A 23003-nucleotide genomic window follows, 5' to 3' on the forward strand; every position below is an offset into this window, starting at 1 on the left:
AAGCGATTGTTTAGCAATATGTTCGCTAGCCAGCTAGCTGGGTAATGGAGTCTAGATTAACATGAATAAGTTAGCACAAACAAAGTGGTAAAATAAATAAGACTAAAACCTCTCTACTTAGTTCGAACATGCATTTCATATATAGACACTTAAATGTTTAGAATTCCCTGGCTCTGCCAGACATAACAGTTGGATTTAGCTACAAGCTAGCTGGCAAAGCTTACTAGTATATTGAAGAGCAGATTAGATGTACACTTTCACGATATTGCCTAAGAAGTCGTTTTAGAATACACCAATGCATTGTCTCTTAACATATGGAAATGCGTAGGTTTAAGAAATTAAACCCCATTGTTGGCTCGCACGCTCACAAATTAATGTGTGCTAGGGAAGTTAGCAAGCTGTCTGGCTTCTGTTTAAAAAAACAAACCAAAACAGAACAGTTTGATATCATTTTTACGTTAAAAAAAAAACGTTTCAGTCAAAAGAGAGTAAAAGCACAACTCCAAACACATCAGTAGTGCTAAGAAATGGTCGTCATATTTCACACAGTAGGCATTTGTTTTAAGAACGCAAACCACAGAACGAATGGAAGAATCCCGATATTTGCTATAATTGCACGGAGACAATGAATTACGTTCAATGTACGTGAATTTGACCTAGATGATGGCATCTAACATAAAACGATGCTAGTTCCTAAATAACTTAATTTAGTTTGAATCTACTCACCTATATATTACTAAATGCATATAGTAGGTTACCCATTCAAACTCAAATTAGTTGCAGCTACACAAAAGATAACCCAACAAATATAGGTTCTGTCGAAATTTAACGTTTAATTGAAATGAAAAATGGACGATCATTATATTATACACAATGCACTTTTTTTTTTTTTTTTGCATTTATTTGTATCATCTCATTGTAAAACAAATAAAAATCTGGTTTATGGTCAGAAGATATTGTATTGCTGGTCCTTTTATCATCAGAGTGACAGCTTCTGAATCTGTGCATGTTATGTTCCCCACGCAAATGCCACTGTCTGCATTCTGCAAGTATGATCAGCAGGTCTGTACTCCTTTGTGGTGCAGAAGGCATTTACATTTTCAACCATCAACATAGACATACTAATTAACATGACTTATTTTCAAAATACCAGAGAATGGATATCATTATTGACAGTCTCTGCACACAGCTACATTTAACCAGCATTACATGGAACACATAATGAACATTTAATAACATAATCAGCTCCAGAACTGCACTCATCTTGTTCATACAAGATTAAATGATCACATTTCAGAGATATGAGGTTAGAACATTTCCTCTCTACACCTTACGCTAACAAACAAGTGCTATACTTTGTTATACACCAGGTCACAATTATGATTATTCTTTAGCTTGACTGTTACTTTCATTTCTACTCAGTACAGTAAATTTATATACACACATGAATCTTTCTCTTCTTCCGTCTCAACAAAAACATTACGCCCTGAGTCACAAAAGGCCACACCAACAACAGCAGCAATGTGCGTCCAGAGAAGTCCAATGGCCACCATTTCTCCTGTCAGCAAAACAGAAATTAAAATATTGAAGAATTTTCTTTTCCACATGTATTTGATCAAAATACATACTGTATGATTGAGAAGCAGTGACAAGCATTAATTCCTTCTCGAGACTGATGCTCAAGTCTGTCAGAAGTTTTACCTCATCCTCTGCAGCTGTGAATTGTAAATGGGATCTCCATTGTGAATTTTGAGCCTTAAAATAAATATACAGATGCAGATAAAATAAAAACAAAGATACATGTCAAATCATGGAGTTAATTTTTATTCACTCATCCCAAAAAAAAAAAACTAGTGGTAAAACTAAAAGATTAATGCAGAAAATACTTTTCAGAACAAATTAAAAAAATGTATCATGACATTTAAAGTAGCACAACATATATGACAGCAGTTATGATGAATACTTATGGTGATCAACATTTTTTATATTTAAGCCATTTTAAAATTCTTAAAACTTTTGATTTTTATATTCAAATTAATATTAACTAAATGAAATCATGCAGCATCCTTTCTCTATTCTTTGACTGCTCAATTTTGACAAATATAGCATGCACATTTTTGGTTTTTATTTTATTCAGCTTTCTTACATTTGCAGTTGCAAGACCTTCAACTACCTCTAGTCGCTCCATGACACTCTGCATGGCCTCTCTGAGTTGCTGTAAGGCATGAATGATCTGCTGCTGCACCTGGCCGTCCTGTAGCCCGTAAGGCCCACCTTTAGAATCGTCTCCGCCCCCTCGCCCTGAACCAGCCCCTGAGGAGAGCCGCTCCGGCCATCTGGCAATGCGGTGAGACATATAACCTGGAACAAAAACATATGCATACATAATGTTTTTTTGTTTAGCTTTTTATCTTCAACATGCTTTCAATATTGGGGACAACATCCAAACTTTAATCTGCACTAATAATGTGGTCAAGATAATTTGAGTGAATTCTGCTTCAGACCTGAGACAATTTTATTTCTTGAGCACCAAATCAGCATATTAAGCCCTATTCGGACGGGACTAGTTTCACAGGGGGACGTTAGAGAAATTTCTGTTTCACAGACGTACTTTGAGATTTTAATCCTGTCCGAATCTGCCTTGTCTGTCTTTTTCTCACACGACCTCTGTAAAAATTCCAGAGCAAATTACCTACTGTTTTTCGTCAAACTCGGCGGTCCTCAGAGAAATCTAATCCCGTCCGAATGCGAATGTCTGTGATTGCCGAAAATGTTTTTTTCCAAAATGCTTTTTCTTGTGTGTTTTGGTCAACGTGAACTACCGTACAATCTCTCGCTATTGCGCCGGTATTCAAGTTTCTGCTTTTTGCGCACCGATAATGGATGTAGATGTGTTCGGTACACTGCAAAGAAATAAAAAAATGAAATCAACAAGAAGAGCCAAATCACATAAACTGTTAAGACTGGCTACTGTAATATCAGTTTCAGGTAAGATTACTTTCATTTCCGCACTTAATTACATAACGTTAAAGTTAAAACTTTTTATTCCAGTGGGTTTATTATAAGAACCCAGTTCTATAAAATCATGATGATTTAGTTTTTTTATACTACAATTTTTATGAAATGTTTACAAAACACTAAATACGTTAGGACGTTTTACTTTATATTTCAAAGTGCTTAATTTTAAAAGTACTTAATTTCAAAATACATTTGATAAAATTTCATACGCAATCCACGCATTCTGAACACGTGATCTTCTGCAATGCCCACATGTAAAACACAGACACTCCTACCTCGGTAATAAACACAGAGATGTTAGTCCCGTCCGAATCCGTACATGAAATCACAGACGTAGGTTGATAAGAATTGTAACTCAAACGTCGTTTGGAAAACTAGTCCCGTCCGAATAGGGCTTTAGACTGATTTCTGAAGGATCATGAGACATTGAAGACTGGAGTTAAGGCTTCTGAAAATACAGCTTTGTAAACACAGGAATACATTTAATTTATACAATTTTAATTGTAATAATATTTCACAGCATTACTGTTTTTACTGTATTTTAATCAAATAAATGGAGCCTTGGTGCATTTACATTTTTTTTAACAAATCTTACTGACCAAACTTTTGAACAGTAGTGTTAGTGTGGGGATCTGGTGTTTGGATATTTTAAACACAATTTACCTGAAATATTGTTATATGGGGTCACTTATAATAGTGACCTGAGGAACCCAGTCGTCTACTGGGGTTGTGGTTTATAATGTTGAATTAAAAATCCAGATTAATCTCACCAGAAGGACCCCTCCTCTCCTGCTGCATTTCCTGTCTTTCTGTGGTCCTCCTCCTCATGGGAGGACCATGGCTATCTTCTGCCCCCTCACCACCATGTCCAACACCCATCTGAGAGAGAGGGCTGTAATGATGCTCCTGGATTTTAGAGGTCTCAGTCTGTGCATGCCCATTCTGGAAACTGGAATTACCACCTGGCATTGCAGCAAGCTGTAATGGCATAAAAAGTGTACAATACGTAGGACATATATCATCACATACATTTTAATTCAATTTAATCAAATTTCAGACCCTTATAGTGTCCAGCTGTTCCAATGAGTCACAGAAGACTTCACTCTCTGAGTCACTAGTTGGCCCCTGACCCTCAGACAGAAGTGGCTCTACACACATATACAGCGATGAAAGAGAAGAAATTCAGCACACACAATCTTAGCATAATTTATTACGTATGCAACTGTCAATGTTTAAAAAGCAGCTGTGGTCAGACATGTCTGGATAGTGATCAAGACTGGTGCATTTCAGCCATAGTAGGCTCCAATATCATATAATAAAATATAAAGTAAAAAAGTAAAATTGCAAGTATTTGTTTGTACAAGTCTTTTGTTTGTGAAAAAGATTGTTTTGGTGGACTCCAAAATTTTCTGGATAGACATCCAACATTTATAGATAACCATTCCACTACCTGTGCTCTCAGGTTGAAGTTCATTGTCAGGGACCGTCTCTGTGTCCTCCAGTTGAAGAGCCGGCTCTTGAGTTGCCCTCTCCACATCATGTTCAGCCAAACCATCAATTGTTTCTTTGGTATTTACATCTTTGAAATGAACACCGAAATCATAGGTTTATCACACAGAACTCATAGTATTTTACAATAATAATAATAATAATAATAATAATAATTCACACCTGATCTGAGAGATAAAACTGTCTCTGGAGGTCTAGGCATATCATGAATGACATGATAGAGAGGTTCAAAATAGTGGAGAAAGGATGCAGTCTTCTCATTGATTTGCATGTTGTCTATTACCTGTTAGTGATATATAAATATCACTTATAATAATTTGTTTCCATATCAATTATATATATATATATATATATATATATATATATATATATATATATATATATATATATAAATAATTTATATGGAAACAAATTATTTGCTTGGCCACTCTGAACACAAATTTGCATGTTATCTACAGCGACATGATTTAGAGAACATTTTCCAATACTTTCTTTTCCCTGAAGTTGCTTTATGGATTTATGAGGTTTCAATGAAGCTCTCACACCTCTTGTGCAACTTTCTTCATTTCATCCACATATGCAGCCATGGCACTCTCTCGACTCATGTCTCCCAACTGATTCCAAGCATCCCTGACACAAGACCAGGAAAAAATTGTGTTAAAGTTTTTAAACAGTCCTTTTAAACGGCTCTCATCACATGTACTTTAATTAGGCACATTATGGAACTTGATGTTCAAAATTGGTTAAAACTTTACCATTTGTAACGGCCTATAGGGTCCCAGATTCCAGGGCGTGGCGCTGTACATGGGCCACTGACTGCCTGTTTGTACAGGCCATAAAACCGCAGCATCACTTCATAAGAGGGTCTGTAGGAACCTGTACAAGTGCAATTTAAATTCACCATAGGTGTCACGTGCTGCTACAAATTATGTGAATCACTGTGATGTGGTGGACTCATATTTATAACTTACAGAAATGTTTGCAATTACAAGCAGTGCAAGTTTTACATCTTCTACAATAAGATGATGTCATGTTGAATGACATAATCACTGTTATGTACAATAATGTCATTTTTGTCAATGGTGAGCAAAGCTACCATTTTTGGGCAGGGCTTGAATGACGTCGACAGCCGTCTGAAAGCGTCTCTCTGACATTGCAAGAGCTGGCATATCATACGGTCTCTATCTTTCCCACACTCCTGCTGTTGCATGTGCATTAACTGGACAACCTGTAAATTATATTGGTGACAAATGTGTCATTCTGCCATTCTAAACAATGATCAGATATCAAGTTTCGGAAGAAATTGTGCTCCCGGATTACTTGGACGACACTTTAGAAAGGTTATGAAATTAACAGCCCCTAATTTAATTCATATAATTATGTTTAGTTGTCCCGATTACTTAGATTTTCTGCCCTCTCTGATTTCAGGTTATTAGCCAGAAGGTCAAGCAGAGTTAGCTAGGTTCAACTCACCTGCCCTGTACTGCTGCTGCCATAACACCCGAACACTATAACTGTAATACAAACAATATTAACGACCGGTCACGTTGAAAACAGAGTTTATAAAAGCGGTGCACGCTTTCCTTGTACAATCAGTTTGAGGACTGTATGCTTCTGTTCTCAAAAAAATGGATCGTTCAACTTTTGGAATTTCGACCAGGAGTTCACTTCCTGGTTCTGTCACGTAATGGAGTATTCACGGTGATGATTGGTCTCTGTCCCAAAACGAGAGCCAATGTCAGCAAGAGATGTCCGCGGATTTACAGCACATAGGAGCCTTGCTAAATTCGCAAAAAATAAATAAAAATAAACACAGAGAGAGAGAGAGAGAGAGAGAGAGAGAGAGAGAGAGAGAGAGAGAGAGAGAGAGAGAGAGAGAGAGAGAGAGAGAGAGAGAAGAATGGACAATGGACAATGGATTTGACAAAAATCCGATTTAAAATTAACGTGTGAAATTAAGATATTTATTGAATGTGTTTGAAAATTAATTACATGTTTATTTGAACTAAATGTAAGAATGTTTATAGCAAACAGAAAAAAATGGTGTATAGTTTTGTGAAAAAAAATATTTTTAAGCGTTTTCATTTCAACATCTTTCAATTGCGTTTCTCACTAGGTTTAGCTTGCACAACGTATTTTCTATAAAATTGTTTGGATTTAAATAAAATATCTAATGTACACCAATCATGTAAAAGAAGAAGAAGAATAAAAAAACACTACAAACGTTAAACTTGTATCGTACCTTACGCTTGAAATAGCAATTCAGCTTTGATTGATTCAGTTGGTTGTTTTTAAATGTTTTTAAATGTGACATCGCTAGAGGGAGACATTTTATTAATCCGGATCTCAGCACAGGATCGTCTGCTCAAAGCTGTCTATGGTAAGAAGTCATCATGTAGCCTAGTCCAGCCATCATAAACCCGTTTGCTGTATATTTTCGGTGGGTTTGATTTTTGCGGTTTAATTTGAAGATACAGTCGCTGTATTTGTCCATGTCTGTGTCTAATCTCATTTGAAAGAGCTGCGATTCTAAATCGCCATTCATTAAGATAATACATTTGAGGTTACCGTTTTAGAGCATAGATTGGACACTATCATCTTTATCGGACATCTAAATATGTGCTTTAAGGGGTAACAGTTTCTGTCTTTATATTTATGTAGGTTAGAATTTGTGTATCGTAGACTTGTAAAATAACAACCGGAGCCAATGAAATGTAATGTCATATAGTTACGGCACAGCAGCTTTTTAACATTCATGAGCTCATCACACAGGGGCAGTGTCTACACTGTTTAGTTAGAGCTATAATTACTGAACACTAACTAGACACCCATCGTTTATTTATCCACATCATAAACCCTCTAGCTTAAGACGCAAGAAGACCTACTGCGTCATGTTGAGAAAGGAGAAGAATGGAGCGGGGACGTCCCACCTTAAAACAGACGATCCCCTGAAAAAATTGGGTAAGTCATTACATTATTAGGCTATTATTATTATTATTATTATTATCATTATTATTATTATTATTATTACTAGTGCAGTGCCCGTGCAAAATCTGTTTTTTTGTGTGTGTTTTTAGTAATTATTGGTTTGGTGTGTTTGAGTGCTCATTGTTACAATTACACAGCTAAAGTTCAGTGACATTTGTATTTGTGCATGGTAGAAAGCAAATACTGATACTGACATAATGACATACAATAAATATGGAAAATTTAACTACATGGTTGCAAAACAATTTATAATGGTGATATTAGGACATGTATTTGGGTATCTGTGTACAGGTACCAGGAGTTTAGATTAGATTAGATTAGATTAGATTTACATTAGTTTCAATTTGTGTCATTGTGCAGATTACAATTATAGAGACAATGAAAGGTAGTTAGCGTCTAACCAGAAGTGCAAAAATGCAGAAAAGTGCAATGTGCACAGTATAGACAGGTAGTGCAGTATAAACAGTATATGACATATAGTGCAGTGTAGACAGTAGTATACAGTTGATGAAGTGGTATGGTGTACAGTAAGGATATGGGGATTTGCCGCCCGTCACGATCGGTAAGAGGAGAGTTAACCTTGTTTAAGCCTGCATAGCCTACATGAGCTATCCTGTTGAATAGGCAGGGCAACTATTGAACATAGCATATTCAACATCATACAGTTACAGGCTAACTTCAGCGCGCATGACACAGTAATAACTTAGCATTGAGACCAGGCTATGCTTGAGCAAACAGTATGTGAATAGGCTACTACAAATGATGGCCGTGAAAGAGACTGTGAACGCACTGAATAGGCAGAGGTGGGTAGAGTATCCAAAAACTGTAGTCAAGTAAAAGTACAAGTACTTATAGAAATATTTACTCAAAGTAAAAGTAATAATCTTAATAGTTGTACTTGAGTAAGAATAAAAAGTATCCAATGAAATAGCTAGTTACTAGTTACTTCGGATCATATATATAGGCCTATATATATATATATATAACATGATATTATTTAGGCCTAGATATTTTTAATTTAAATGACAATTAATATCATAATTAGATAGGCTATCTTTGCAACAAAAACAGAAGAGACAAGCAATATTTCTGCCATCTGTAGCCCGAAAATCATTGCCTGTCCTTTGGTTTGTATAATAGTAACTTATACAACTAACTACATTTGGATTATTAGACAATGTCGAAATAAAGTGACTCTGCAGAGTTTTGCATTCACATTACTGCACACACATTACCACGGGATGGCGGGTGTTCATTTCATAAACTGTGGACAATGGTAGCTTATTTAATGTATAAATTAATGTATATGTCCAAAAAACAGGTAATGTCATACTTTGTAGTAGTGCTATCGTGGCGTAATAATCTGTTTGGTTGTAAAATGTATTACCTGAATGAAATGAAATCGAATGTATCGTCCAATCATTCATTCACAGACAGCATACGAAGATGTTCAATTAATAAAGATCCTCATCGCTGGCAAAAATATGATGCATTTGCAGATTTGCTTTCACTTGACTGTACTGTAGGTCCACGGCTACTTCATCTAACGCTCTTGATGTTCTCAAATCTTCCTGTTACGACTCCGAGTCGAGTGTGAATTGAAAGCACTTCAGACGATTCAGTGCCTGCAGGAAACTGAACAGATCATTCAAACTGATTCGCGAACCGATTTAGACAGATCTGCCAACTTGTTTGATGAAGTCTTTGAACAGAATCGACTCAAAAGAGTGATTCATTTGTGAATTGAACATCGCTCATGCCCAGAGATACAGCGCGCTTGGTATAAACTACGCATTTAACAACATGTGTTGCATTAAAATAAAGTAACGAGAGGAACGTCGCCCAACGTAACAAAGTAAAAGTACAGTTTTATTAGAAATGTATTCGATATGTTTAGTTGGTGAATAGCATAGGCTACTATTACACAGTAGCGATAATGTTAAACGCACCAGAATAAAATATAATATTCAGAAGTAAACAGTGTAGCTGACTTACAGATTCAGTTAACATCCACAAATGAATAAGCGCGACGATTCAGGGAGCAGGCTACACAGTGAACTCTGAAAAAAGGCTACTTAAGCACCGCTGCTTTCTTCGACCCTCTCTGTCTCTGGTCCTGCGCTGTGCTCACTCAGTGTGCAGTGTGAGAGGGGGAGTGGCCAGCGGCTAGAGCGGCAAAAGCCAATGTGTGCTTCTTTTACCGATATATTTACCGATATCTTTTGCATTTCAAAATCCAAACAACGTCAAACTTGGCACTGCACTTACTCGTGCCCGTAGTAAGACACCTGTCAAGTTTGAAATCCATCGAACTTATGATTCGAGAGATATGCGAATAACAGACACAAACACAGACAGACAGAAAGACATTACTGTAATTTATAGATAGAATATTATTTAGGTTTCATTTATGTATAGCCTATTTGTATACATGGCATTTGACTTAATATCTGTCGCAGTTTATCTGTCAGTCAGATGCGCGTGAAAGTTGTATTTGTTACTATAACAAACCTGCGCGCTCTCTTTCAGAACCATCACTGGCCGGTGAAAAAAACAGAGTAGGCCTACATAAAAGCTTTTTATTTAAAATGAAGATAAGTTAAAGACCCACTCGTCATGTTATAAATTAACAATGAAATTTCAATAACCAGTGACCGAGCCAGAGAAAGAGAACAAACGGCAGTTTTTTTTTCTTTTTGAAATATAACTTATACTATTCAAGAAAATAAACATTCTTTTTGCCTTCACTCACATTAGGTGTTATTAATATTCCACACAGTTTTGTTTAGAACAGCTTTGTTTCATAGAAACCTAAGACTGATTTGAGTGCCACAATCATCAGTCTTAAGGCCATTGCACACTGAGTCCGAAATTCGCATCCGAAATTTTCGCACGTTAAAAAAAAAATTCGACCTCAGGTTATGTCAATCATGCTTGCACACTGTCTACGAAACTTTCGTCCGTAAAAAAAAAATTCGGATTGGGTTCGATTTTCTGCGTTTTTCGCATCCACAGCCAGTGTTTTGTGAGGTTTTTTGAAAATTCAGAGCCACCGTACAAGCGAACGACAAAATCCAGAATGACGTCTGACAAGTTGATACACTTCGTCTCGCAGCACAAGTAGGCCTACTGTATGAAAAACAAAATGCGGATTACAAAGACACTGAATAAAATATAACCTGTATACAGCTGTTCTGTCTGCCCAGCGCTTCTGCCGGCCGCGTGTGTGTGTGTGTGTGTGTGTGTCCGTCCATAGACATACTGCCAGTTTCTGTTCAGGATCGATTGGTTCACGGAAATTGGTGGTCTTCTTTTAATATGTGGCTCCAGTATCGCTAGCAAAGCATCAAACTGTTCCACTGACATTCTGAGGTAAATTTTGAATCGTTTGGGATAATTTCGCAACTCCTTGATAAGGAGGTGAAACTCTCCTTCCTCTCGGCGCAATCTCTGGATTGGATGGACCCAATATTTCCTCTTTCTTTTTCTCTTTTTAAGAAGAAAGAGGGCAACAAATTCATCCTCACTGCTTGACGAATCCATTTAGTATTTTTTGCGTTTTTTTTCCGCAAAGGTTTAATAAATAGCCTACGCATCGGACTCAGTGTGCAAGGTTTCTGTGCGTGACGAATTTTACTGCTGACGAACACGAAAAAACGCATACGAAAATTTCGGACTCAGTGTGCAATGGCCTTTATAATAAACTCCTGCAGGGGTCCAGGACGATGACGATGTGAAGACAATGTTGCAGGGCTCCTCAATGATGAAGGTGCGTTCTCCACGCTGGAAGAGGAAGCGCATGCTAAAGCTGTTGAACGATGGAGTCACCGTCTGGTGTGAATCCAACAAGGCCACCAACAAAGCCAAAACTCAACAGTCCTGTGAGTTTTCATGCTCAGCATATAGTGTTTATATGTTTTGGATTAGAATATCATTTTTTTTCATAGAGTGAAAATGTTCAAAATAAGATTTTCATGAAGAAGCAAGTGTGTATAAATGATGTTCTGTATTCTGTGGTGTGGAAATGTTTGTGCCCCTCCCGGTGAATACACCTCCTAATTATGGCTGCCCAAACAGGCAGGATCCAGGTTTACTGGCCACAGCACTGACAGTCATTACAGGGCTGGCCTATTTGTAGATCAGACGGGGGGGTTTCTAAGCTTCACTACACTCTAATTACAGTCTGTGACTATGTGGGAAGAGTGCAGCCCTTCACTTTATGGTTTGCTCCATATAGTACATGAATTATTATCATTGCCCTGGCAACTATGCACATGTCTTAAATTAGAATTATGGTCTATAATTGCTTTTAGTTGGAAACATCATGTTTGGTGTGATGTGGCTGAGACATGTGCGTGTGCACCCACTTGTACACTAACACTGTGGTGTGTGTGTGCCTGTAAAAAAAAAAAAAAAAAAGGTTATCTCAATTGTTTCTTCTAGACAACATTTGCTTAAATAGTTCCACATACGGGTCAATGACATGGCGTGTCAATTCTGGTGTCCAAAGCATATTCATAATATAAAAAATGTTTACATTTTTAAATGCACTTCATCAAGTGACTCAACTTCCCCCTCTTTAATTACTCATCCATCCATCCATCCATCTTCTTCCGCTTATCCGGGGCCAGGTCGCGGGGGCTGCAGTCTAAGCAGGGATGCCCAGACTTCCCTCTCCCTAGACACTTCCTCCAGCTCTTCCGGGGGGACACCGAGGCGTTCCCAGGCCAGCTGGGAAACATAGTCCCTCCAGCGTGTCCTAGGTCTTCCCCGGGGTCTCCTCCCGGTGGGACATGCCCGGAACACCTTCCCGGGAAGGCGTCCAGGAGGCATCCTGAAAAGATGCCCGAGCCACCTCAGCTGGCCCCTCTCGATGTGGAGGAGCAGCGGCTCTACTCTGAGCTCCTCCCGAGTGACTGAGCTTCTCACCCTATCTCTAAGGGATCGCCCAGCCACCCTGCGGAGAAAGCTCATTTCGGCCGCCTGTATCCGGGATCTTGTCCTTTCGGTCATGACCCACAGCTGATGACCATAGGTGAGAGTAGGAACGTAGATTGACCGGTAAATCGAGAGCTTCGCCTTGCGGCTCAGCTCCTTCTTCACCACGACAGACCGGTACAGCGACCGCATTACTGCAGAAGCTGCACCGATCCGTCTGTCAATCTCCCGTTCCATCCTTCCCTCACTCGTGAACAAGACACCAAGATACTTGAACTCCTCCACTTGAGGCAGGAACTCTCCACCAACCTGAAGCGGGCAAACCACCCTTTTCCGACTGAGAACCATGGCCTCGGATTTGGAGGTGCTGATTCTCATCCCAGCCGCTTCACACTCGGCTGCAAACCGTCCCATTGCATGCTGAAGGTCCTGGTCTGATGGGGCCAGCACGACAACATCATCCGCAAAGAGCAGAGATGAAATCGATTAATTACTCATGTGAGAATTTATTATAAATAATTAATCTTTAAGGAACTATTGAGCTCAAAAGTCCCAAAATGCCATTCCGGGCAACTGTCCCGGCTTAAAATATAAAATGTATAAAAATACGACAAAAATGTAAAAAATATGAATAAAAGTATTTAAAATCTACTTGGGCATAATTGTATTGATGTTTTCAACGATACCTACAAATATAGTGATAATACTAAGCTTATTTAAATTTTCATGACAGAAAGACTTTTGTCTCCAAATTGTGATTTCTCTAATGTCAGTCCTGGATAAGAGACATCAATGACCATTTTATACCATAATGCATTTGGTACAATCTAGTTTTTAATTAACATTTGTAAACTTTTATGCATAGTTATTATAGTTATATTATTAACATTATTTACATAATTTTATGTTTTATAATATTTTTATAATTTTATTTTATGGCTTTTTGCCATATTTTTGCTGTCATTCATCTTGATTTCATATGATTCAATGAGTCACATGGCTCATTATCATTGAATTGAATTTTGTAATGCTAATGGTCAAATCATGAATAATGTAATCATATTTATTAATGTATCAACATTTTATTAAAGCTTTAGTATAGCTTCTGATGTTTTAAGGTAAATTCTGTCCTTCCAGATGCCTCTGTCTAATAAAGAAAGGCAGAGACGGTTCAGAGCCAGGATAAATAATAATAATAATAATTCATTACATTTATATAGCGCTTTTCTCAGCACTCAAAGCGCTTTACATAGAAGGGGGGGATCTCCTCAACCACCACCAATGTGCAGCATCCACTTGGATGATGCGACGGCAGCCATATTGCGCCAGAACGCTCACCACACACCAGCTTACTGGTGGAGAGGAGACAGTGATGAAGCCAATCAGTATATGAGGATGATTAGGAGGCCATGATGGACAGAGGCCAAGGGGCAAATTTGGCCAGGATGCCGGGGTTACACCCCTACTCTTTCGAAAGACATCCTGGGATTTTTAATGACCACAGAGAGTCAGGACCTCGGTTTTACGTCTCATCCGAAGGACGGTGCTCTTTGACAGTATAGTGTCCCCGTCACTATACTGGGGCATTAGGACCCACACAGACCACAGGGTGAGCACCCCCTGCTGGCCTCACTAACACCTCTTCCAGCAGCAACCTGGTTTTCTCAGGAGGTCTCCCATCCAGGTACTAACCAGGCTCAGCCCTGCTTAGCTTCAGTGGGCAACCAGTCTTGGGCTACAGGGTGACATAAACGCAGATGCAGAAGCTAGGGCTGAGTATCTTGGAAAAAAGAGAGCAAGGTATTATAGTGATGACTCAGTGGAATGATAATGTATCAGTAACAAGCAAATTTGAAATATTAATCGAAATAGGTTCACACTCCTATAAACATTCCTATAAACTAAACCCGTAATACGCATGTGCACGCCATCAGCGTTCTCACAGGTTCGCGTTTTTAAAGTTTGCGCAGAGAGAACTTAAGGGTTTTCTGTTAGAACGGTGTTGTGTTAGCTAAGTTACTAATGATCTTTGCGACGGAAGTGAATCAATCAAAACTAACTTTAGCTGGACAATAACTTTATTCTAGAGCTGAAGTAAAGCCAAAACAATCTCTGTTACTGTAAGTTCCTATTATCACTGTAAAGCTGCTTTGAAACAATCTATTGTTAAAAGCGCTATATAAATGAAGGTGACTTGACTTAACTCATTTGCAATAAGCCTAAGGGCCCTATCTTGCACCCAGCGCAATTGACTTTGTACACCGACGCATGTATCATTCCTATTTCTCACCCGACGGCCGACGCACAGTGGACTTTTCCCTCCACAGACGCATGTCGGTAAATTAGGGAATGAACTTGTGCTTCCTGGGGCGGTTCAGCGAAAAGAGGAGGCGTGTTTCGGCGCAAACGTTCCCTGGTGCTATTTTGCAGTTTCAGAAAACAATTGCGCCACAGACCAGGAAAAACTTAGTCTAAAGTCAGTGGCGTGTTATTCAGATGCTATTTTAAGGGTGCATGCTTAGCCATAATGTAGCGTGTGCACAACGCGCATACACTTTGCTTCTCTCATCTACACAGCCGCAGCAGTTCACATTTTTGCAAACCATACATAATTACAAGGAAAAATATTCCACACGAGGGAAATCATTGTGGTGTCCATGAAGATGTGAAAAATAGGCATAGATCTAGCTTACACATTTACCCAAATTATTATATGCCTGTTTGTGGCGAGCAGGACGAGGTCGAGGGCCGTGGGAGAACGGCACGAGGCCGGTGGCGTGATTGCAAATGAGTGACACCTGCGCGACGCACCGGTCTCGCATCTCTCACGGAGGAGCGGAAGCATAAAGGAGGAGCGACGACAGTGAAGAGCGAGAGAGGACAGGCCTGATTTTTAGTTCATGTTTTGTTTCTGTTTGTGTTGCCAGCAGTCGTCCGTGAGGGGCTGCTGGCTTTTACTTTCATTTTTGTATCTTGTTTTTTTATTTATTAAAATGTTGAATGTTTGCCGGTTCCCGCCTCCTTCTTCCCATAACATCTGAACCCCGTTACATTGGTGCCGAAACCCGGGAAGAAGGAGGGACACGCTGTCGGAGAACCCTCGCTGCTGGGAGGAATCGCGGTGCTGAGGAGGTCGGGCAGCACGAGGGAGCGTCGGCCGCCGATTGCTGCCCGAGGCGATGGTGCTGGATCGAAAGAAGATCAGGTGGGACGGAGAGCTCGCTGCCGTCCTCCTGGGTCGAGGAGGGATGGCTGCCATCCGCGAGGGAGCGGAGGAGTCGCTCCCGTTCGCCGTGGGCCGGAGCCTGTTGCCGTCGGCCATGATGGGGGCGGAGCAGGGGACGGGAGGCTCGCTGCCGGCTGCCCTCGACAGGAGGAGCCATCGCCGTCCGCCAGGAGGCGGAGGAGCGTCGAGCCGTCCCCCAACGGATGTCCAGTACCATCGCATGGCACCGCGAGTGAGTCTCTCAGCTGGTTGAGGGCCGAGCGGCAGTGTGTCCGGGAACCGGATCAAAGATCTTTTTTTTTTCTCTCTCCCCTCTCTCGTCTCTGTCGCTCCTCATGCTTCCGTTTCCTTTCTCTCGTACCTCGTCTATCCATACCCCCAGCCCAGGTACAGCAGCCGCCGTTATCGGTCCCCCCCGGGGAGGGGGGGGGGGGGGAGAGAGTAGGCGCAGTCGCGTGGGTGCTCCCCGGCCTGCGAGGGGCGATGGGGGTATGTGGCGAGCACGACGAGGTCGAGGGCCGTGGGAGGACGGTGCGAGGCCGGTGGCGCGATTGATAATGAGCGACACGTGCGCGACGCACCGGTCTCGCATCTCTCACGGAGGAGCGGAAGCATAAAGGAGGAGCGACGACAGTGAAGAGCGAGAGAGGACAGGCCTGGATTTTATTTGATGTTTCTGTTTTGTGTTGCCAGCAGTCGTCCGTGAGGGGCTGCTGGCTTTTACTTTCATTTTTGTATCTTATTTATTTATTTATTTATTAAAATGTTGAATGTTCGCCGGTTCCCGCCTCCTTCTTCCCATAACATCTGTCTGAACCCCGTTACACTGTTTAACCAAAGCTAATTTGGGTGGGTTTCTCCCATCCCCATACAATGTCACTTCTCTGTCTTTTACGGCCCTGACGAGAACGTCGGTCTCCTCGGCTGTAAACCGCTCCTGGCGTGTGCCTGGCAAATCCGCCGTTATAAAAGTTACTTGCCCACAAAGTTACTTGCGTTTCGCGTTTGATACTTGCGTTTCAGATCGTTAAAATAGGACCCTAAATGTTTTAGCTGTATAATGTGTTGGACTTTACCCTTGGCCATGGTTTATTAAGCATTATAATTTTACAGATTTACTGTAAATTTTACAGATTTTTTAATCATTAAAAACTTAGCAGTGTCTCTTTCTTTGTTTCAAGTTTGAGTTTTGGAAAGAAAAATGATACTGTGGATGGTTTTATGGTAATCCTGAAAAATATTGCAGAATGTCCTTCCGTCTAACAGTATGTCATTCCGGCTAACAATGACACAGGCAATTAATTTAACCCATATTTGTGTGTTAGATTACACAATTCAGTTTTTTGTTGAGTTAATGATAAATCAAGTCTTATTTACTTTTTTGGAAAAAAATTTTTTTAAATTTCCAGCTTTTTTTTTTTATTTGGTTCTGAATTTTGAGTTATCAGCAGCCAAAAATGAGCCCATGTCTATATGAAATCCCAAATTGATTATATTAATTGTGATTAAAATGTAGTTTTCCGAGCACTAATTGTTTGTTGAGCTCCAATTATGCCAACAATGGTAGAAATGTAATTAATTTAAAATTTCATTACATTACCCAGGAATGACATTTTCATGGGGAAAAAGGTTAATGGTTAATAAAAAAAATAAAAAAAAAGGTTAATTACATTCTTGAAATGTGTTCATATCATTGCATTACATACACAACACTCTAATAAGTATAGAAAGTCCAAAAATTAGATTTTTTTTTTTTTTTCACATTTTAAATCCTTATCCGTCATTCACCCATACACTGTTCAATAGTTTGGGGTTGGTTAGATTTTTTTAATGTTTTTGAAAGAAATCTCTTATGCTCACCAAGGCTGCATTTATTTGATCAAAAATACAGTAAAAACAGTAATATTGTGAAATATTATTACAATTTCAAAGTAACTGTTTACTATTTAAATATTTTTTTTTAAATGTAATTTATTCCTGTGATGGCAACTAATTTACAGGAGTCATTACTCCAACCAAGATATTATCGTATCAAGAAGTCAGAGATTTCAATACAAACTCCAATATTTCTCATCAGATTATTTCAATATCAAATCATCTGAGCTACCCTCATTCATTTTATAGTTTTATACTCTTACTGTACGTCAACTGTTGATTTCTCCTTAAGAATTTTAGGAGCAACATCTCAAAGTTAATATTTGAATAAAACATAAACATCCTCTGACCGATGAATGAGCATCTTCTGAGCAATAAATGTTTGCTAATAAACTACAATTTTTTTGTTGTTGTTGTTGCAGGTGCCTTTGTCTAAAAAAAAAGAAAAGCTGTCTGCAGCTTGTGTGCTTTACTTCTCAGAAAATGGTTCTTAATCAAATTTTAATTCTTTGTTTTGGCACCACAATGCAGAGATAAAAGGAGATGATTTACCAAGCTCTTTCTGTCTGCACCCATAATAAAGATCTGAAAATCTCTGTTAACACAGGCTGTGTAAGGTGTGCTCTTTATAAATTAGTATGAAAATCACTTATCACTTATGCATACACTCTCAGAAAAAAGGTACAAAAGCTGTCATTGTACCATAGTACTCATAGTACCTTTTCAAAAGGTACACTTTTTTTTCTTTTAGGTACCAATTTGTACACTTTAGGTACTAGTACCTTAAGCTACCAATGTGCACTCTTTAGGTACAAAGGTGTACGTTTTGTCAAGTCAAGTCATTTTCATTTATATAGCGCTTTTAACAATGTAGATTGTCTCAAAGCAGCTTTACAGAGATAAATGTATAATTTAACGTAAGATTGTTTTGGCTTTATAGCGGTTCTTTAATAAAGTTATTTTCCAGCTAAAGTTAGTTTTGATTGATTCGCTTCCGTCGCAACGATCATTTGTTTTTAAATTAGGGCCGCCAAGACGACACCATTCTCTCTACACAGACTTTAAACGCGAACCTGTGAGAAACGCTGATGGCGTTCAGATGCGCATTAAGAACGGGTTCTATAGTTATGTGCGTTTGAATATATGTGTGCAGGTTTGGAATTCCCTACAAACCAAACCTAAACAAATTACTGGTGTTTCCTTATAGTTTTGATTCAGAATTTTATTTTATTTTATCAATTCGGGGTAGATACGCAAATTGAGTTTTCCCGACGACGCGTTATCTGTAGAGTGGGAAAGGGATCCTCCATAGGGAGAGACTAGTTGGCACTTCAGCACTGCGTTGACACCGGGTCCAGGCGAAGGTCCTTCATCAGATCTGGAAACGGCCTGGATCCGGCAGGCTGCGGGAAAACCTTGGGATAAACAAAGACACTAAAATTAGCGTAGATGCCATTCTTCTCATGATGTAACAAGTACATCAGGATTTATGGGAAGTGTTCCCGGTTCCAGCTGACCTAATCTATGCAGCCTAACATTGAATTATAGAAGTCTATAATGTATTATGTGAACGCTATGTCAAAGAGATGTGTCTTTAATCTAGATTTGAACTGACAGAGTGTGTCTGCTTCCCGGACAATGGTAGGAAGGCTGTTCCAAAGTTTTGGTGCTAAATAGGAAAAGGATCTACCGCCAGCAGTTGATTTTGATATTCTAGGTATTATCAACTGGCCGGAATTTTGAGATCGCAATAGACGTGAAGGAGTATAATGCGTTAAGAGCTCGCTCAAGTACTGCGGAGCTAAACCATTTAGTGCTTTCTAAGTAATCAGCAATATTTTAAAATTGATGCGATGTTTAATAGGGAGCCAGTGCAGTTTTGACAGAACCGGGCTAATATGCTCATACTTCCTGGTTCTGGTAAGAACTCGAGCTGCTGCGTTTTGAACTAGCTGTAGTTTGTTTATTAAGCGTGCAGGGCAACCACCCAGTAGAGCATTACAATAATCTAGCCTTGAGGTCATGAACGCATGGACTAATTGTTCCGCATTTGTCAATGAGAGCATATGACGTAATTTAGATATATTTTTAAGATGGAAAAATGCGGTTTTACAGATACTAGACACGTGACTTTGAAATGAAAGATTGGTATCAAAGAGCACACCCAGGTTCCTAACCGACGACGAAGACTTAACAGAGCAGCCATCAAGTGTTAGACAGTATTCTAGGTTATTACGTGAGGAAGTTTTTTGTCCAATAATTAGAATCTCTGTTTTTTCAGAATTTAGAAGTAGGAAATTACGAGTCATCCAATTTTTTATATCAGCTATGCATTCTGTTAATTTAGTGAATTGGTAAGTTTCGTTAGGTTTTGAAGAAATATAGAGCTGAGTATCGTCGGCATAACAGTGGAAGCTAATTCCATGCTTCCTAATGATATCTCCTAATGGCAGCATGTACAGAGTGAACAGCAGCGGTCCTAGTACTGAGCCCTGTGGTACGCCATACTGAACTTGTGATTGATAAGACATCTCTTCATTTACTGCTACAAACTGATAACAGTCAGATAAGTATGATTTAAACCATGCTAGTGCAATTCCACTAATGCCAACATAGTTTTCTAGTCTATTTTAAAGAATGTTGTGGTCAATGGTGTCAAACGCAGCACTAAGATCGAGTAACACTAATAGAGAGACACAACCACGATCGGATGATAAGAGCAAATCATTTGTTACTCTAACGAGAGCAGTCTCAGTACTATGGTATGGTCTAAATCCAGACTGAAAATCCTCGCAGATATCATTTCTTTCTAGAAAGGAACATAGTTGTGAAGATACTGCCTTTTCTAGTATCTTTGACAGAAAAGGTAGATTCGAGATCGGCCTGTAATTGACTAATTCTGAAGGATCAAGTTGCATTTTTTTAACAAGCGGTTTAATCATAGCCAGCTTAAAGTTTTTTGGTACGTATCCTAGAGACAAAGAGGAATTAATGATATTAAGAAGAGGATCTATGACCTCTGGAAGCATCTCTTTCAGTAGCTTAGTCGGTATAGGGTCTAACATACATGTTGTAGATTTAGATGATTTAACGAGTTTAGTAAATTCTTCCTCTCCTATAGCAATGAATGAATCAAATTTTTCCTCAGGGAGACTACAATGCACTGCCTGATGCGATACTGTAGTAGACGGTTGCATAGTTATAATTTTATCCCTGATATTATCAATCTTATAAGTGAAGAAGTTCATAAAGTCATTACTGCTGTGCTGCTTGGAACCTTCTGTGTTTGAAGCTTTCTTTTTCGTTAGTTTAGCCACTGTTTCAAATAAATACCTAGGATTATGTTTATTGTCTTCTAATAGGTTTGAAAAATAAGCAGATCTAGCAGCTTTTAAAGCCTCTCTGTAAGCAATCGAGCTCTCTTTCCATGAAATGCGAAATACCTCTAATTTTGTTTTCTTCCAGTTGCGCTCCATTTTTCTGGCTGCTCTCTTAAGGGCCCGAGTGTGCTCGTTGTACCACGGCGTTGGATTATTTTCTTTAATCTTCTTTAAGCGCAAAGGAGCAACTGTGTCTAAAGTGCTGGAAAAGAGAGAGTTAAAAGTTTCTGTTGCAATATCAAGTTTTTCTAAGCTATGCGGGATGCTAAAATGATGAAACTGATCAGGAAGATTATTAATAAAGCAATCTTTAGTAGCAGAAGTGATAGGTCTAACATATTTGTAACACGGAGTCGGCTTTGCAGCCTTGGCTAAATGTAATTTACACGAGACTAGATAATGATCTGAGATGTCATCGCTCTGCTGCAGAATTTCAACGGCATCAACATCTATTCCATGTGATAATATTAGATCTAGAGTATGATTACGACGATGAGTAGGTCCTGACACGTGTTGTCTAACTCCAATTGAGTTTACAATGTCTTTAAATGCCAAACCCAATGCATCTTTTTCATTATCGATGTGTATATTAAAATCACCAACAATTAGTACTTTATCTGCAGCCAATACTAACTCTGATAGAAAGTCCGCAAATTCTTTGATAAAGTCTGTATGGTGCCCTGGTGGCCTGTATACAGTAGCCAGCACAAATCTCAAACGTGATTTATCATTTTTACTATATATTTTTACATTAAGCACTAACACTTCAAAAGAATTATATTCGAAACTTGATTTCTTAGTGGTTTTGAAAATATTACTATAAATTACAGCAACACCACCCCTTTGCGTTTAAGACGAGGTTCATGTTTATAACAGTAATCTTGCGGGGTGGACTCATTTAAAGTAATGTAATCGCTTGGTTTTAGCCAGGTTTCTGTCAAACACAGCACATCTAGGTTATTATCTGAAATCATATCATTAACAATGAGTGCTTTTGAAGTAAGCGATCGAATATTCAGCAACCCAAGCTTTAGCATTTGCTCATCTGTATTATAGCTGTTTTTTATTTGTTGAACATCAATTAAATTTTTAACCTTAGATAGGTTTAAACATTTTTTGATTTCCAAAATCGGGGAACAGACACAGTCTCTATATGATGATAGCTAGGTGAAAGAGGCTCTATGTGATGGGATTTATCTGACCTGGGTGACGCGAGGCCGCTAGCAGACGGTTGGTTTAGCCAGTCTGTCTGCTTCCTGACCTGGTGCCCAATTTGTCATGTTTGAGCTCTAAGACTATGAGCCATATTACTAGATAGAAGAGCAGCACCATCCCAGGAGGGATGAATACCATCTCTTTTCAACAGGTCAGGTTTGCCCCAAAAACTTTTCCAATTGTCTATGAATTCTATATTATTACACGGACACCACTCAGACAGCCAGCGATTCAGTGAACACAATCTACTAACTATCTCATCACTCCTGCGAACAGGAAGGGGGCCAGAGCAAATTACAGTGCCTGACATCGTACTTGCAAGTTCACACACCTCTTTAATATTAATTTTGGTGATCTCCGACTGGCGGAGTCGAACATCATTAGTGCCGACATGAATAATGATCTTAGAGAATTTACGATTAGCATTTACGATTAGCATCGAATCACCAATTACTAGGGCACAATCAACAGAATTCTCAGTGGGTGTTTCACTGAGCGGGGCAAATCGATTTGTTGTGGTAATCGGAACGGAAGAGTGGTTTTTTGATCCGCGACTAGAGCGATCCCTCACTGACACCCATTTGCCCGGCTGCACAGGCTCTACTTCAGCTGGAACCGAATCATGTAAAGAGTTCACTATGCTAGGCGCATCCAAAATAGTATCTAAAGCTCTAGCACTCTTACTATCCTCAATTAAAGTTTGGATGCGTGTCTCTAATTCTGAAATCTTCTCTGTCAGCCTAACTGTCTCCTTACATTTATCACATATAAATCCTACATTGCCAACAGAGAAGTCTATGCTAAACATGTGACATGAAGTGCAGGTGACAATAACAGGACAAGACATTACTCAC

The 23003-nt window shown here is 39.2% G+C and overlaps 2 protein-coding genes across 9 annotated transcripts in view; one reads left to right on the top strand and one right to left on the bottom strand.

Annotated features, from left to right (window-relative positions):
* Positions 1 to 813: 813 nt before the first annotated feature.
* On the bottom strand, positions 814 to 6296 carry acbd4 (acyl-CoA binding domain containing 4). Of its 4 annotated transcripts, none has more exons than XM_084433666.1 (11): positions 6001 to 6237; positions 5624 to 5755; positions 5283 to 5403; positions 5073 to 5157; positions 4690 to 4810; positions 4469 to 4597; positions 4078 to 4166; positions 3789 to 3996; positions 2147 to 2361; positions 1702 to 1755; positions 814 to 1558 (listed from the first exon to the last, which is right to left on the bottom strand). In XM_084433666.1, exons 2-11 carry the CDS (start codon positions 5694 to 5696, stop codon positions 1433 to 1435), a joined length of 1221 nt encoding a protein of 406 aa, XP_084289792.1. In that variant the 5' UTR covers positions 5697 to 5755; positions 6001 to 6237; the 3' UTR covers positions 814 to 1432. The 4 variants fall into 4 exon arrangements, with proteins under 4 accessions (XP_084289792.1, XP_084289793.1, XP_084289795.1 ...); XM_084433667.1 differs by having other exon boundaries at positions 2174 to 2361; positions 6001 to 6211; XM_084433669.1 differs by lacking the exon at positions 5624 to 5755 and having other exon boundaries at positions 2174 to 2361; positions 6001 to 6296.
* Positions 6297 to 6874: 578 nt separating this feature from the next.
* plcd3b (phospholipase C, delta 3b) overlaps positions 6875 to 23003 on the top strand; it is a 112108-nt gene continuing 95979 nt past the window's right edge. For 4 of the 5 annotated variants that reach the window (XR_014630196.1, XM_084435171.1, XM_084435168.1 and 1 more), the window contains exons 1-3: positions 6875 to 6907; positions 7391 to 7488; positions 11229 to 11396. Coding sequence is in view for 4 of the 5 variants with exons in the window: in XM_084435171.1 (XP_084291297.1) it covers positions 7419 to 7488; positions 11229 to 11396 (238 nt within the window). In the remaining variant the exon portion in view is untranslated. Of the gene's footprint in view, positions 6968 to 7390; positions 7489 to 11228; positions 11397 to 23003 lie in introns of all 5 variants that reach the window. The other variant, XM_084435169.1, reaches the window with a different exon arrangement.

Source organism: Rutilus rutilus, assembly GCF_951802725.1.
Source record: "Rutilus rutilus genome assembly, chromosome: 16".
Taxonomy (NCBI): domain Eukaryota; kingdom Metazoa; phylum Chordata; class Actinopteri; order Cypriniformes; family Leuciscidae; genus Rutilus; species Rutilus rutilus.

What these genes read in the sequence shown, in the direction of transcription:
- acbd4 (XM_084433666.1), bottom strand. Translation starts at nt 5,696, where the DNA reads ATGCCAGCTCTTGCAATGTCAGAGAGACGCTTTCAGACGGCTGTCGAC. An exon ending in AGTTTTATCTCTCAGATCAG is followed by an intron (nt 4,598 to 4,689) that starts GTGTGAATTATT and finishes TTCATTTCAAAG; the next exon opens with ATGTAAATACCAAAGAAACA. An exon ending in TCACAGCTGCAGAGGATGAG is followed by an intron (nt 1,559 to 1,701) that starts GTAAAACTTCTG and finishes TTTTGCTGACAG; the next exon opens with GAGAAATGGTGGCCATTGGA.